The following is a 16,745-nucleotide window of genomic DNA, read 5'->3' as shown; positions in this document are numbered from 1 at the left end:
TGCTTGCAGGGTTTGTCCCTCTGTCTCTGACCCCCCTGCAATGCAATCCTTGTGCCTATTAGGAGGGAGATTTGAGAAGGCGGTTTCTTTTTCTTGACTGATTCTTGTGAACTAGACAGTAGGCTGTCTTCTCATGGCTTCTGTCTGGAGTGGAAAATATGCTGGGCATTGGGGAGAGAGACTTAGATCAAATGATCATCTAGAAGCAAATTTTGTGAACTCTTGAACCACCTACTAGAAGGCGTTTCACGATCGGAAGAATTCTAAATGGTTTCCACTTAGAAATCTGACAATCTGTTCTAAGGGTGTGGGACACAAGTTTATATAGGGACTTAATTGTACAGTTAGCTCTAAAGCACTGTTGTTGTTTTTTTAAATAACAGACCCGTGCCTTCATTTCAGGGAGGGGGGGTCACAAAGGCTCAAGTTTCCCTTGCACAAAAAAGGCACCTTTGTCTACTCCTGGTGTGCTCTTTGCCAGTTGTTCTAAACATTCCCATTGTAGAAGTTGCACAGTGCGCTCCAATACAAAGAAATAAATCTATTTTTTTTAAAGGAAAACTGCAGAATGCTGTCATATGCAAAGCATGGGGACTTGCTTTAGCACCTATATAATGGAACAGCCACTGTTTGGAATGGACCTTGCACAGAGTGTTCATCGGGGAGGATGGGTGCATGGAGGAAAAAAACTGGAGCTGGTGACTTTTTTCTTGTTTGCCCACATGCCATGAAATTTGTATACCCTGACCTTCTTGTGTACTAAATAGAGAAATTAGGTCTCTCTCTTGTTGAGTTTGCCTTCTCTGCCCGATGGGGTGTTCAGATCAACATGAGAGCCTGTGCTTTCCAAGTATGCCAGTTTTGAGACAAGAACAGACAAAGAGATGTTAAAATATATGTTCCAGTGGCTGGAATTCTCTGAACCACTCAATAGTTAAAAGCACTCAGAAGCTAGATTTGTGTCACAGTCTGCTCTTGTGTATGGATTCCTAGTTAAATGTTCCACTTGTTTACCAAAACAAACTCAAAACCCACTGAATGATTTTACAATAATATGCAAGTAGCTCAGTTGTAAGACCTGTGTGTGTGGCACCAGTGCTTCTACTCAGTATCTCATGCCTGCTTTGTAGAGGGGACATTTGCAACAGAAAACATCCCCAATAAGGCGCATGAGGTTGCCTCCCTCATAGGCAGTATATAAATTGAATAAATAAATAAATAAATAAATAAAAATAATGGCCCCGTGACAGGCAGAGAAAGCCAATGCTTGCTTGTGCTGAAGTAGACACATCACACTGATGTGTCACATTGCTACTACCTGCTTATGGATCACACCTAGTCACGGGGGGACAAAGGGAAATATAGCACCCTGGTGTAGCCCGGAGGATGCTGTTTAAGGAAGATACCCCAGGGCAGGTTTGAGTCCTCTCCTGCCACCAAATTCTCTTTTTCTGGAGGTGCAGGCAGGGGAAAGCTTAGCACGACCAACCCTAGACACAGCAGAAGGAGCAATGTGGGGGGACCACCAAAGATCTCTTCCACACAACAAATGTCCAGCTCTTAAGTTGGGGTGCTTGTGTGGTTTCAGACTTTGCTACATGGCCGTGTTCATAGCATTCTCTCCTGACGTTTAGCCTGCATCTGTGGCTGGCATCTTCAGAGGATCCAGATGGAAGATGAAGATTACTCCAGCCACGGGAGCCAGGCAGAGAGCGATGGGAGAGACTGCTGCTGGAATTCACAACCACACAGCCCGGAAACCACTCCAGCACCCCAGTGATTCAACCCCTGAAAGTCTTAGGGTGGGAGTTGGGAGGCCCAGCGTTTGGCGGGAGCGGAGCTAAACATGCCAGTGATCTAATTGTTAAAGGTTATCCCGAGTGACTGGTGGGGTCCGCAGGAGGAAGCCGTCGTCACCCGCCACAGCTCGCATCAGCAGCAGCCTCTGCAACCAGCGTCCCTGGAGGTGGCCATGGGGCCAGGGGTCCGTGGGGGGCAGCCACGCCGGGAGAAGTTGGCACCCCTTCCCCCCAGCCCTGCTTGGGTGGCCCCGCCCTCCAAGCGCTTCACGGCACCAGCCGTTGCGCAGGCTGCCACAGCCGAAGTCAGCCACGGGGGTGTAGCTCACTTGCCAAATGTAGCTCAACTTCCCGGTTTCGAGGTCAGTAGCCCCTAGTGGTCGACCCGGAAGCATTTGCTTGGCCGGAAGAACACGGTACTGCGGCCATGGCAGAATACGAGGCGGAATTGCAGACGGGGCCCTTACGGCTGAAAAGCAGGGCTGGCGTGGCCGCCCCAGGCAAGCGGTAGGTAGCCCACCAGTCCTGGCCAGCCGGCTCTTCTCCCTGCCCCGGCCGCTGCAGTGGGGCGGGGGGGGGGAGCGGCGTGTGGCGGGCGACGGCAGACCTGCGCCGAGATGCAGACGAGCAGCGAAGCAGCCCGCCTGCACCAGTCCCGCTACGGGGGGGCTACCGTCCCGCTTGGGCGTGCTACAAGCGGCCAGCATGATGCGGGAGGGTCCCCTGCGGGCGGCGCCTTGCCGAGAGGCGAAGCTGCCAGGCGAGGTCTGGCTCTGGCCGGGGAATTGCCCTGGGTGCAGAGACCTCTCCCACCCCGCGCCTCGCCTGCCAGTTTGGCCCAGAAAGGCTGCATTTCCAGTGAAATCTATATATGCCATAAAAAAAAAAAATGCAAACAGTGACTTTGTTAGTCACTCCCGAACCTCAGAAACGGCTGGATGGCCCCCACATTTTCACATGACGTTCCTTCCTGTTGCGGGCAGGTCATCGGACCTTCAGATCGCCGAGGGTCCAGCCTGGAGCCAGGTAAAACGTCTTTTTCCTGGCACTTTACCCGGACATGGGGCTGGTTGTGTTTAACTGTCACCCTTACAATGAGTAGTGCAGCCTGCATGTCTGTAGCCTGAGGAGGGCTTGGGGCTGAGGGCTTGCCTTGGGAGGATGTCCATTCAGATGGGCAGAGGTGAGCAATTGAAACAGTAAATAGAGTAACACTGTTAGGTAGCCACACGACTGGAAGTGAAACACGCCACACACTTTGTCGCGTGGGACGTCAGTTGGGGTTCCCCCCCCCCTCACCGCGCGGGTAACTTCCTCACTCTCTGTAATCTCACACACTGCTACCGCATAACCGCACATACTTTCATACACATCCAGCTCATCCCCTCACACACCTCCCATGCCCTTCCTCCCGCCAGCTTCACTACTTACCCACTTCCTCACCCCTTATTAGCCACAGCTCTCTCTTTACTAAGAAGCAGGCTGCAGTTCCTGCCCTTTCCTTCTAAGAAATCCTGCGGGGTGGGGGCGAGACCAACACTACTGGCTCCGCTTCTTTTGCACATGGCCCTTTAAGAACCCAGAGAGCTGGCCTCGATCTAGGCGCCACCCTACCTCCTGCCGCCTGGGATAGCCTCCTTGCCCCAGTTCTGCCTTCCCCAAGCTGGGACATGTGTATCCAACCAACCCTCATGGACGGAGTGGGATTAGCACTCTGTTGTGGAATGGAAAGGGTTACCTTGCTAAAAAGAAACCAGAAGACGGCACCATGTAACATGTGCATTGAAAAGGGAAAGAGGGATTCCATTTGACCACCCCAAAAGGCTATGCTGCGGATCATTAGCCCTGCATGGACATCTGTGTGGGTTGCAGACTGTGATGAGAAGGGCAATTGCCACAGCAAAGCGTGGCTGGGCTCCACTAGTAAGTAATAAAATCTTCAGTGGTCTCCAGTGAGAGAGAGAATCCTTCTCGAAGTAGCTGCCAATTAAAAAACACAGTATGGCAACAAGCCATTAAAAACATATGCCATTAAACAAGTAGTATAAAAATTATCCATAAGTCAGAAGCAGACTATTTTAAAAGCGAATAAGATCAAACCCCTAATTAAAATCCTACTTCAATGCATATTTTATCCCGGAACCTAAAAGAGTCTAAAGTAGGTGCCAGGCGAGCCTCAAGAGTTCCAAAGGGCACCACAGAAAATCCCCAGTCTCCAGTTGACAGCCTGCCTCACCTGTGAAGGTGGTGGCACAGAGAGTAGTACTAGAGAGGTGGATCTTAACTGTCTGACTGGATAGTATGGGAGGACGCAGTGTTTCACACAAGAACAGAATAGTTGCCAACAGTAAAAATACCAACACTATCTTGCGTTTCTTTCACAGAAAGGGTCACCAATTTCTTCCTGTGGCCCTTAAAACATTTAATGTAAAAGTTTGCCTCTCTAGCATCTCTGCCTCCTCTGTGCCCCCCTCCCCCCGGGCAGCAGCCACCCGGAGCACAGGCGCCAGGCCTGCCAGCCGAGTCCTCCTTCTCACCGTGGTGCATACATGTTGTGCTCAGTGGCCTAGGCCAGCCTAGATGTGTGTGTGTGTGTGTGTGTGTGATTTTCTGCCTCCCACATGATGAACTCTGTGTGTGCGTGCCCATAGAGAGGGCTCCGAGTGCCACCTCTGGCACCTGTGCCATAGGTTCGCCACCACCGGTATATATTGTCCATGTCCCAGAGTGGGCACCAATCAGTAAGTGTTTGGGTGGAACTTGCTATGCAAAGGTGTGGTTGACTGCATTGTAATGCGGGTGGGGGTTTTCCGTCCAGGGAGAGATTCACATTTTCATTCCCTGCAGCAGCAACAGTCTTAGTGAATGCAAACCCTGTATCTGGGTGGAATCCATTGTCCATGAACCTAGTATGGCATTGGCCTTTGATTCTGGTGTTTTTAAGTACTGGAAGCCAGGTTCTGTTAATTCTTAAACTATCTTGGTGCTTGTGGATTTCAGTGGTCTCCCTGTGTAGTCTGAAATAGTAACCTTCATGGACAATAGTATTGGTGTTAATCTTTAAGGCCTTACGCGGTCTGGGACCCTCTTACCTACGAGACCGTCTGGCCCCATATGTCCCACGTCGGTCTCTGCGCTCAGCAGAGGCCAATTTGCTGGTGATCCCCGCCCCCTCTATGATGTGGCTGGCCTCCACTAGGGCCAGGGCGTTTACAGCCCTGGCCCCTGCCTGGTGGATTGCTCTCCCTCCAGCTGTCTGGGCCCTGCGGGACCTTAACGAATTCCACAGGGCCTGTAAGACTGAGTTATTCCGCCGGGCTTTTGGAGAGTCCAGCTGCTGATAGGGTGCCCGGAAACAACTAAGGCCCGCTGTTCCCTCTTGGAGGAGTTTTTAATAGCTGGATGCCATCTGTATTTTAATTGGTTATAGAAATTGAACGCTGCTTTTAATTTTATATATGTTTTATTTATTCACTTTTTCTGTTATTTTTTCTAAACATACAGAGCCCTCCGGGGGAGGGCGGTATAAAAGTGGAACAATCAATCAATAAACAAACAAACAAACCTTCCGAATTGTCCAGAATTTCAGTGTTTTCAAATAAAACATTATGTCCAGTTTTGTTTAGAGCATGTTCTGCTACTGCAGATTTTTCAGGATGGTTAAACTGACCATGTCTTTCGTGCTCCTTAATACGAGTCTGAATGCTGCGTTTTATCTTAATTTTCTTTGTATTTTGTCTTGTAAATATTTTTGGTACTTTATTTTAAATCTTTTTTTAAAAAATGCTTTATTATAGAAAGAGAAATGAAGAATAATACAAACAATCCAATAACACAGAATTGTAATTAATTATACATAGCTAGTACATCTTCATATCATACAAGTTAGTAATTAATGAAGATTAATCAAACATCCAAGAAAGGAAAAAAAATAGTAGAAGAAAGAAAGAAAAAAAACATTCTAACAAAACTTCAACAATTCTATTCATTATTCTTTAATTGTACTTCCTTCTGTGCGTACTCTATTTTTAATTTAATAACTTTAACTAAATACCATGCTTTGGATATGGTATTTTTTATTTAAATACATTTTCCATTGTTCCCATTGACTTTTGGTGTTATAATTTTCTTCAAGCTACAACACCTCCCTGTCACTGGCAACAATGCTCTTTATCTTAATCAATTCTAACATCTTCATGTTCCAATCAAATATTGATGGAATAATTGGACTTTTCCAATTTTTTTGCCAGAACTATTCTAGCTGCTGTTGCTAAATACTGAAATGTTTTCCTTTTACCCATATCCGTAATGCTATTACACATCCCCAGCAGATATAGTTCTGGGGAACACTTTATTTTTATTTTAAGCATATTCTGTACCTCAATATGAATTTGTGTCCAAAACCTCTTAATTTTTTTGCAGGCCCACCATTGATGAAAAAAAGAGCCATTTTCAGAGTCACATTTCCAACAAAGCGCAGGTTTCTTCGTAATTTTAGCTATTTGGGTCGGCGTAATATACCACCTATATCTAATTTTATAAAAATTCTCTTTTATATAATTACTATCATTAAATTCCCACCCAAACTGCCTTGTTTGGGTTCTCTCCCAATCTTCTAATAATATTGGGTGGCCCAAATCCTGAGCCCATTTAACCATGTAGTCTTTTACAAGCTCCGCCTCCAGCTCTAATTCTAAACACAGAGTATAAATTTTTTTTAATTAACTGTAAACGGCACATTGATTGAATTCATTTCTAATTTATCTACTTCTCCATGTGTCCAGAGCGGCTTAGGTTCTTTTGAGAAAGAATGTCGTATAGTTGATGGTATACCCACCAACCTAAGTTGACCCTCCTCTTTCAGTTCTTCAATAGTTTTAAATTTGTACATAATTTCATTATTCCTCTGATCTTTTTTCAATAAATCAGAATATTTAATCCATCCTTTATCTAATATATTTTTATTCAGTAAGGCTTCATGAGGAGAAAGCCACATGGGAGTACATCTAAATAGAAGTTTCCTGTACTTCTGCCAAATTCTATAAGTAGCATATCTAAATGGGTGGTGTAGAAATTGCTTGTTAACTTTTTCTTTTTGGTACCATAGGTAAGCGTGTATACCAAATCTCAAATCCGCTCCCTCTACTGTTAAAAGATTATTATTGTTCAATGTGAACCATTCCTTTAACCAGACAATGCAACTTGCATCATAATATATTTTTAAATTTGGGGCTGCAATGCCCCCTCGACTCTTGGAATCAGAGAGTGTTTTGTAACGGACCCTCGGTTTTTTTCCACCCCATAGAAATTTAAGCAGATCTTTTTGCCAAATCTTGAATGGTTTATCCGTTTTTATTATGGGTAAATGCTGAAAAAGAAATAATAATCTTGGAACTACATTCATTTTAAGTGCTGTTATTTTCCCTAATAAAGTTAATTGAAGCTTAGACCACCTATCTAGATCTTTCTTGATCTTCTTCCATACAACCTCATAATTATTTTCAAAAAGATTTAGATTCGTCGATGTTAAGTTTATTCCCAAATATTTTATTTTAGATGTGATTTTTCCTCCCCATTTTTCTTCTAAACTTTTCTTATCTCGAACATCCATATTTTTAACCAATATCTGGGTCTTCTGTTTGTTAACTTTCAAACCAGATATTAAGTTAAATTGGTCCAAAATTAATTTTACATAACCCAAACTCTTAAGTGGATCTTCCAAAATCAAAACAAGGTCATCCGCAAAAGCCCTAATTTTATAACATTCTTTTTTGATTTTAACCCCTTCTATATTTGGGGTCTTTCTGATTTTATCAATGAGTAACTCAAAAACTAAAATAAATAATAACAGGGAGAGAGGACACCCTTGGCGTGTGCCACATTGTATCTGGCACTCACTTGTCCTCTCCCCATTCACAATTATCCTTGCATGTTGTTCCAAGTAAATTTTTTCTATCCAGTTTATAAATTTCAGACCAAATTGTCTCTTCTGTAAGACTATCTTAATTAAATGCCAATCTAAACTGTCAAATGCTTTTTGCATATCCAGAAATAAAAGCGCTAGTTGCTTATCCGGATGATTTTCAAAATATTCAAGTATATTGATAATAACTCTAGTATTTTCATTCATGTGGCGCTTGGGAAGGAAACCAGATTGATCTTGTGGTATAACCTCCGAAAGAACTTCTTTTAATCTATTTGCTAATATTGTAACAAAAATTTTGTAATCTGAATTGGTAAGGGATATAGGTCTGTAATTAGCGACATCAGTTCTATCTTTGTCCTCCTTTGGAATAAGCGAAATATTAGCCCCCTTCCATGTGTCTGGGATTCCCTGAATGTGTATATCATTAAACATTTTAACCAAAAAGTCTAATAGTTCATCACAGAACTTCTTGTAGAACAGATTGGAAATACCATCCGGACCCGGGGTTTTATTTAACTTAAGTTTTTTAATTACTCCATATATCTCCTCCTTACTAATTTTCCTATTCAGAGATTCCCTAAGTTTTTCATCTATTGGGTCCATGGCAAATAGATCTAATAACTTATTATATTCTTCCTTATTAACCAACTGATCCTTCTTTTGGTATAATAAAGAATAGTATTTAAGAAATTCATCTTTGATCAGTTCATTATCTATAACGATCTGATCCTTTACTTTAATTTTCGGAATCCACTTTTCCGCTCTTTTCTCTCTTAATCTCCATGCAAACCATCTATTAGGCTTGTCCGCTTGTTCAAAAATTTGTCTTTTTCTAACATATTCTTTTTTATATACATCAGTAGTAAGTAGAATTTCAAATTGATATTTTAATAAAGCAATAGTCTCCTGTACTTTATTTTTATTTTGAGTTTTAATCAGTTCTTGTTCTTTTTCTTTTATTTGCCTTTCTATATTTAGTAGATCAGCATTTTTTCCTTTTCTTATCCTAAACCTATGACTAATTAGAATCCCCCTTATATAAGCCTTAAAGGAGTCCCAGATCAAATTTCTCGGGTAAACCTCTTCAGAATTAAGTACAAAAAATTCTCTAATCTTTATCTTTGTCAATTCGTAGCCGCATTCATCCAAAAGTAAACTACTATCTAATGACCATCTAGAATTCTTGTTTCCTATTATTTTGGTTTTATCTTTAAAGAAATTGGTTTATGATCCACAAGAAATAATACTTGCATGAATTACACCATAGCGCATATATCCACTTCATCAATACAGGTGATACCAAAATCATATCAATTCTAGAACCCATATTAAACCTAGATGAACAGAAAGTAAAATCTTTCTCTCTGGGGTGTTTATAACGCCAAACACCAATAAGCTCTAACATTTCTACCCCCTCAAAAAAATGTTTAGGCAGTTTCCCCTGCTCATTGGAGGTTGCAGGTGTACCCCCATAGTATTTGTCTGCATCCACGTTTATGCCCATTTCATATCCACCCGGTAACAGAAAACCATCATATTGTAATAAATATTCTGAAACTTTCAAAAATATTTCACTAAAAAATTCATTTCCCCCCGTATTGGGAGCATAAATTCCTACAGTCAATATATTTAAACCATTGATAATAGTACTCACTAACAAAAGCGATCATTACTAAATCTTCTCACAGAAACTAAATTGGAAGCTTATACTTTTCCTTAATATACATCCACCACACCTGCCCTCTTCCCACTTATTTCTAGCAGCTACAAAATCCATTCCTAGTTTTGAACAGGTTTTTAATAGTACCGATTATTCTTCCACCAGTATATGAGTCTCTTGAATGCATACAATTTGCGCATCCTGTTTTAACAAATAATTAAATACTTTTTTCCTTTTCATTGGGCTGTTTAAGCCATTCACATTCCACACGAGAATATTCATACTTTATTATATAATTGAAATACAACCTAAGTATAATTAAAAATCAACACAAACACAAGCCCTTCTAGAGCTCTACTCCTAGATACCTATAAAGGGGAGATAAGATAAAGAAAAAGCTAGGTCCTTAACAGGAGTTTTCTCAGGTAAGAAAATAGAATAAGATCTTATCTACTTTAATTCTTTTTTAAATTTCTTCAAGAAATCAACTGCTTCTACTTTACTAGCCACAACTTTTCTACCTCCCTTAAACTGGAATGACAGTCCTTCTGGGAATTCCCACTTATAATAAATACTCTTTTTCTGTAGAGTGGCTGTTAGCTCCGCATATTCTTTTCTAGCATTCAAGATTTTACTGGGTATTTCCTTCAGAATAATGATTTCTTTCCCATCCACTTTCAGTCTCCCATCATAATGCCTATGCAAAATTTCATTTCTAAATGCTTTTCTCATCAATGTCACAATCACATCCCGAGGAAGGTTTTTCTCTTTCGCAATTTTGGAATTTACCCTATAAGTCTCATCAATCTCCAGTTCAACATCTTTTGCCATTCTGCCAGTAAATTCTGCCAATATTTCCACCATTCTAGCAGTTGAATATATGTAACATGTACTGGAAGTTTTCTGAATCTTAGGAATCTCTCTTTGTATTTCATTTCTAACCATAAGTTATCTAATATATATGATTCCTTCTCCTTTTCCAGTCTTTCAACTCTACCGTCCAGTTCTTCTAATTTATCATCCATATGCTTGACACTATCCATCAGCTGGTTTATTCCATGTTCTAAAGTCCCAATTTTTTAACTTCCACTTTTATACCTGATAAATCCTCTTCTATCTTCTTAACTTTGTCATTAGTCTCCATGATAGTGTTTGTAATCAAGTCCAATTTAGCCATCATTTCATTAATATTCAGCTTATCCGGAGTGCTCACTTGGCTTATTGACTGACCCTGTCCCACCGAGTTGATTTCTATTATTCTTCCTTGGGAGTCATGCTTTTCCTCTGCCTCCCCCAATTTGTAAAGATGTAATTCCGTCAGGCACACAGGGGCTATGCAGGATCTTTTCAAGTTTAGAGCTACTCCTTATATTTGTAATGCACTTATAGTCAAGCAAGTCTCAGTTCTTTAATAGGTAAAACAGGCTTTTTTCCTTTAATATCACCGGCATCATTCTAATTTCCTCGCAGCAATGCGTTTACAAGCGGAGTTAGGCCTAATGGCCTCGGTTTCAGCTGGGAGATATCCAGAGGTTAAACAGGCTCTTGCGGAGCTTTGCCCCTCAACGCCAGGCTAGACAGGACTCTGGACCTGTAGCTGCCCCACTGCCACCGGGACTCACCACGCCAGTCGTCACAGCCAAGCCCCCTTCGGAGCGGGGAGAGTTCTTACGCGACGCCGCGTCCGTCCGGAGCTCCGGAGCCGCCGCGCCGTTCTTTGCCCCGCCCGAGCGTTCCTGCCGTCCCGCAAAAAGTCCGACCTGCCAGCTGCCCTTCGATAAGCTCTTTATACCTGAGCTTATATGAGAGCCCACAATCTTCAAGCTACTGCTCAAAGTTGGGGCTTGCCGAAACCCCGACACTCCGACCGTTCACGGAGCGTCTTGCTCCGCCGGAAATCGCACCGGAAGTCAAACGGGAGTAGAATTAGCCATGGAGCCTTTATTTTAAATCTTTGTACTATGCCATTAAAGGTTATCTGTTATCACCAAGGTGTTCAGAGCCTTAAAGGTAAGGACCAGCCCTCTGACTTTGCTGTGAGCAATCAAATTGCCATCTCTCATCTCCCCCCAGATCCAGCATATAATGAAATGTAAATGACTTGTTCTTTTTAGAGAAAAGCAGGGATCATTTTCTCAATTTTGTGGGCTTGAGTACAAATGGCACAGGATTTGATTTGGCCAGCAAATGTAATACAGCTTGTCTTTTTGCAGGAAGAAGAAAAAGGACAAAGATAAAAGCAAAATTGTGGATCAGATTGTGAGCAGCAAAAACCAGGAGGAGGAGGAGGAGAAAAAGCGAACTCTGGACAAGCGGACTCCAGCACAGCTAGCCTATGAGAAGATGCAGGAGAAGCGGGTAGGCGTGGAGAGGGTTTTGAAATAAGTGGCAGGGACTAGGTGGGACAGTTGATGGAACTAGCAAGACTTTTCCACCCCTTTTTTTTTTTGCTTTCAAGCCATGAAATGTGAACTTAAATCAGCATAGGCCTTGATGAAACAGACGTAACTGGAAATCTCTTTTGCCCTGCAGCAAATGGAACGGATTCTGAAGAAAGCCTCCAAAACCCACAAACAGAGAGTCGAGGTGAGATGCTGCTTGCCAAGTATGAGGACAGGTGCAGTCTGACCACATCCGGGATGGGAGGGGACCTTCTGCAGCAGGTTTAAGGGAGCACCCATTGCTGTTTTTGTGCTGTTCTGTTCTGCTTGTCAGCCCAGATGACATCAGATTGTACAAGGTGGTGCAAATCACAGTAGATTACGGAGGCCTCCAAAAAGATATCTTCATACTGGGCCAGTGGGAAACATGAAAACCATCTACAGCAGGGGTGGGCAATTATTTTTTCCATGGGGCCGCATAAGAAACAGAAAATATTGTGGAGGGCCGGGCCAAAAGGCAGGGGGGCGAGGCGCTTTTGAAAGCCCCGCAGAAGCCGGCAGCCAAGGCAACCGGCTTCTGCGGGGCTTTCAAAACTCCTAAACTCCCCAGCAAGGCAAAGAGGCGAGAGCTTTTGAAAGCCCGCCCAGAAGCCGGCAGCCAAGGCAACCGGCCTTCTGCCGGAGACTTTCAAAAGCTAAACTCTCCCCAACGCGGTAACGAGGGCCGGATGTGGCCCGCGGACCGTATAATACCCAGGTCTGATCTACAGTTATATGTGTAACATGGCGCAAATTAGGAGGAAAATTCTCACTTTAATTCTCACTAGCGGGATCTGAACTGGCAGGGACCGTCTGGCAAAGAGATCCTCGGGTCATGGCAAAAAATGCCAGCGTAGTGAATGACAGCAATGAAGAAGATAAATTATGTGCTAGGAATTGAGGGGGAAAACACTGTGTTTAGCTCTGTGAAGCATCTGCATTTGAAAGACAGTATTAGCATATCATTAAAACATATTTGTTAGTTCAGTTAGGGTGGGAAAGGATGATCAGAACTATTATGAGATTGGAGATCATTATAGCGCGTGAGTACTTTTCTTCCTTCCCATAGTACTAGAACTTGAACCCAATGAAGAAGAAGAGGAAGAGTTTGGATTTATATCCCTCCTTTCTCTCCTGCAGGGGATTCAAAGGGGCTGACAATCTCCTTGCCCTTCCCCCCTCACAACAAACCCCCTGTGAGGTAGGTGGGGCTGAGAGAGCTCTGAGAAGCTGTGACTAGCCCAAGGTCACCCAGCTGGTGTGTGGGGGAGTGCCCAGGCTAATCTGAATTCCCCAGAGAAGCCTCCACAGCTCAGGCGGCAGAGCGGGGAATCAAACCCGGTTCCTCCAGATTAGATACATGAGCTCTTAACCCCCTACGCCACTGCTGCTCTCAATGAAGTTGATAGGTAGTAGATTCAGAACAAAAACTAACTCTGGAATTCACTGCCATCGGTTTCATTGAGGACCACTAGCTTAAAGAGGAATTAGACAAAGTCTTGAAAGGTATCCCTCGATGGTTATTAGACATGTTAACTTAATTAGAACCTCCATGTTTCAAAGCAGTAACCATCTGATTGTCAGTGTTGGGGAACCACAACAAAGAAAGGCTAGGGCTTCTATGGCAGTGATGGCGAACCTTTTCGAGACTGAGTGCCCAAACTGCAACCCAAAACCCACTTATTGATCGCAAAGTGCCAACACGGCAATTTAACCCAAATACTGAAGTTTTAGTTTAGAAAAAACGGTTGGCTCCGAGGCGTGCGTTACTCGGGAGTAAGCTTGGTGGTAGTTAGTGGCTTTGTTTTGAAGCAACCGTGCAACATTTCCAACGGGTGAATCACAACCCTAGGAGAGTTTACTCAGAGGGAAGCCCCATTGCCAGCAACCAAGCTTACTCCCAGGCAAAGGATCACGCTTTAGTTCTTCACATAAAAATCAGTGGGGTTTAACAGCGCTTAACAGGGTTGTCTACACTGCTTCCCCAAAACTAGGTCTTAGGTTAAATGCTAATAATCGAGCCCAGTGGCCCAGGCCAGCCTAGATGGAGGGGGGGGGGCGACTCTGTTTGCTCGTGCCCACAGAGAGGGATTTGAGTGCCACCTCTGGCACCCGTGCCATAGGTTCGCCACCACTGTTCTATGGCCTTTCATGCTGTCTTGTAGCAGCACCTGCCTTGTGAAACAAGATGCTGGACTTGGATGGGCCACTGGTCTGAAATGGGAAGATGCGAGTTGGAACATTTTCTGTAAATCACCAGAATGTTAAGGACTCTGGTGCAGTCTGCGTTTCTCTCCAAAATTCTACTTTGACGTGATTTCTGTAGGGTGGTATTTGGAAGCAAACAGGACAGTAGGGTAAAGGTGAAGAACATAAGAAGAACATAAGAACTAGCCTGCTGGATCAGACCAGAGTCCATCCAGTCCAGCACTCTGCTACTCGCAGTGGCCCACCAGGTGCCTTTGGGAGCTCACCTGCAGGAGGTGAAAGCAATGGCCTTCTGCTGCTGCTGCTCCCGAGCACCTGGTCTGCTAAGGCATTTGCAATCTGAGATCAAGGAGGATCAAGATTGGTAGCCATAAATCGACTTCTCCTCCATAAATCTGTCCAAGCCCTTTTTAAAGCTATCCAGGTTAGTAGCCATCACCACCTCCTGTGGCAGCATATTCCAAACACCAATCACACGTTGTGGCAGCATATTCACCTCCTGTGGCAGCATATTCCAAACACCAATCACACGTTGTGTGATTGGTTGCCAGGGACCAGACGAAGCTAAACTTTGACAAGTGAGCATGGAGTCTACATTTGAACGTTCTGGCACAAAGCAGTATTAAAGTAGCCCTGTAAGTGATCAGTCTGTTAGAAAAGTAAATCATCTGGCCCTCAGTTGCATTTCCTATTCCTCATTCATTATTATTTTTTTCACCCAATGTAGGACTTTAACAGGCATCTGGACACTCTGACGGAGCATTATGACATCCCCAAAGTCAGCTGGACTAAATGAGGGTCTTTCATCGTCTGGCTTCTGGAGGGATAAAGAAAAGCGAGCTGATGTGTTTGTGGATGCACACGCTCTTCCTCCAGCTGTTTTGGCTGCACACGCTCCCAAGGAGAGTTACTTCAGTCTCAGGCCATTCATTTCATTGGGCTTCGACTGGAGCAACTATGCATGGAGTGCACTGATGATCTCATGGGATTTTTAAAGAAACATAATGTCTGCGGTCTACAAAAAGTCTATGGTGTAACTTGTATGTTTGAAACACTCTTTGCAGCTATATTCTTAATGTATCCAAGTGTAATTGTCTTCAACTACAAAATGTTTGGCTTTTGCTTTTGGGAAGAAAGTGAGAAGATTAAATAAGTATTGATTCTTCATCTCCATTTCAGCGTCTTTGCTGCATTGTTGTTGTTTTTTTTACACAATGTAACTATTTCAGTATAATTTATACTGTTTGTACAGACTTTCTTTTCTGAAATACAAAGTCATATGCATGGATTTTCTCTAGTGACATTGTTTCACTGGGGGTGCAGTTTCATGGCACGTGTAAATGCTCATTCTGCCTGTGAATTTGCCCCTTGCGCCAGCATATTTTAAGAAGCAAGCCTTTATTGGCATAGACAACAGTACAACAGTAATAAAAACGGATTAAAAAGCATATACAATACAGGTCGAAGGAAATCTACTGGCGTTTAGTAATTTCCAGGAGAAAGTCTGCCACTATAATACAGAGAGACGGATCAGGGTTGTCCAACAAGTAGTGTAATCTAATTAAATCGGGGAGATGGGGTAAATGTAAAGGAGTAAGATTCACATACTTGGATCTGATTTCCTTGAATCTGAGACAGTGGAGTAATTGGTGGGCCAGAGATTCAACTGAGCCATCGTTACATGGGCACAATCTTTTAGCCTTTTCTTGCTTATTAAATCTGCCATGTAACAAGGCAGAAGGCATAACATTAAACCTGGCGAGCATTATGGCTCTCCTTTGAACAGGGTTTATTAAGCAATACAGGTAGTGTGCCAAGTGTTCAAATGGGAGAGAAAAATACAGGGTGGAGCATAGAGGGTTCTCAGCAGCAGGGAGGCTTTTTCTCTGTGCAAGCTTCCTTATGCCATCTCAAAGCCTCACTGGGAGCCGTGCATAGAGGAGAGGTATTAAACAAAAAACCGGGGGGAAAAGTTTGGGAAACACTGCTGTAGCTAATTTACCACAGGGAAATCAAGAGTTCAAAGATCCAACACTTGCAAGTATTGCTGCAGCTTTTATTGAATACACTGCATTGTAAATTAATTTCCTTGACACATACATACACTCGCGGCTGCCAAGCCTAGAAATAGAATTTTGACCAGGCAGGTGAAATATCCATTGGAGTTTTCTATCCATCATTTGGAGATCCCTGATCTTGATGCCCTTTTCCTTGGGACTTGCTGTAAGGCCGCCTGTCCACAGACATTAACAAGACTCTGATATTGGTAATAGTAGACTTTATTGGCAAGTCTCAGCAAAGCAGGGCACCAAACCAGATCTGAAGAGCCAAAGGAGATTCAGAGTCAGCTTACACACACACACACCCGTCCAAACCTGTGCCAGGCGGTGCGAAACTGGGAAGGCTTGGGCAAGGTTATGTCTAGAGAGAAGAAGAGTTAGATTTATATCCCCCTTTTCTTTCTCTCCTGTAAGGAGACTCAAAGGGGCTTACAATCGCCTTTCCTTTCACCTCTCACAACAAACACCCTGTGAGGTAGGTAGGGCTGACAGAGCTCAGAAGAACTGTGACTAACCCAAGGTCACCCAGCTGGCATGTGTTGTAATGCACGGGCTAATCTGAATTCCCCTGATAAGCCTCCACAGCTCAAACAGCAGAGTGAGGAACCAAACCCGGTTCCTCCAGATTAGAGTACACCTGCTCTTAACCACTACGCCAGTGCTGTTCCAGGG

The 16,745-nt window shown here is 43.5% G+C and overlaps 1 protein-coding gene across 1 annotated transcript; it reads left to right on the top strand.

The window, feature by feature from the left end:
• Positions 1-2,226: 2,226 nt before the first annotated feature.
• On the top strand, positions 2,227-15,186 carry FAM32A (family with sequence similarity 32 member A). The gene is made up of 4 exons (XM_048499053.1): positions 2,227-2,306; positions 11,599-11,743; positions 11,918-11,971; positions 14,741-15,186. The coding sequence occupies exons 1-4, from the start codon at positions 2,227-2,229 to the stop codon at positions 14,807-14,809; spliced, it is 348 nt and encodes a 115-aa protein (XP_048355010.1). The 3' UTR covers positions 14,810-15,186.
• The last annotated feature ends 1,559 nt before the right edge of the window (positions 15,187-16,745 follow it).

This window comes from Sphaerodactylus townsendi, linkage group LG05 (assembly GCF_021028975.2).
Source record: "Sphaerodactylus townsendi isolate TG3544 linkage group LG05, MPM_Stown_v2.3, whole genome shotgun sequence".
Classification (NCBI taxonomy): domain Eukaryota; kingdom Metazoa; phylum Chordata; class Lepidosauria; order Squamata; family Sphaerodactylidae; genus Sphaerodactylus; species Sphaerodactylus townsendi.
This window is presented reverse-complemented; position numbering and strand designations above follow the sequence as displayed.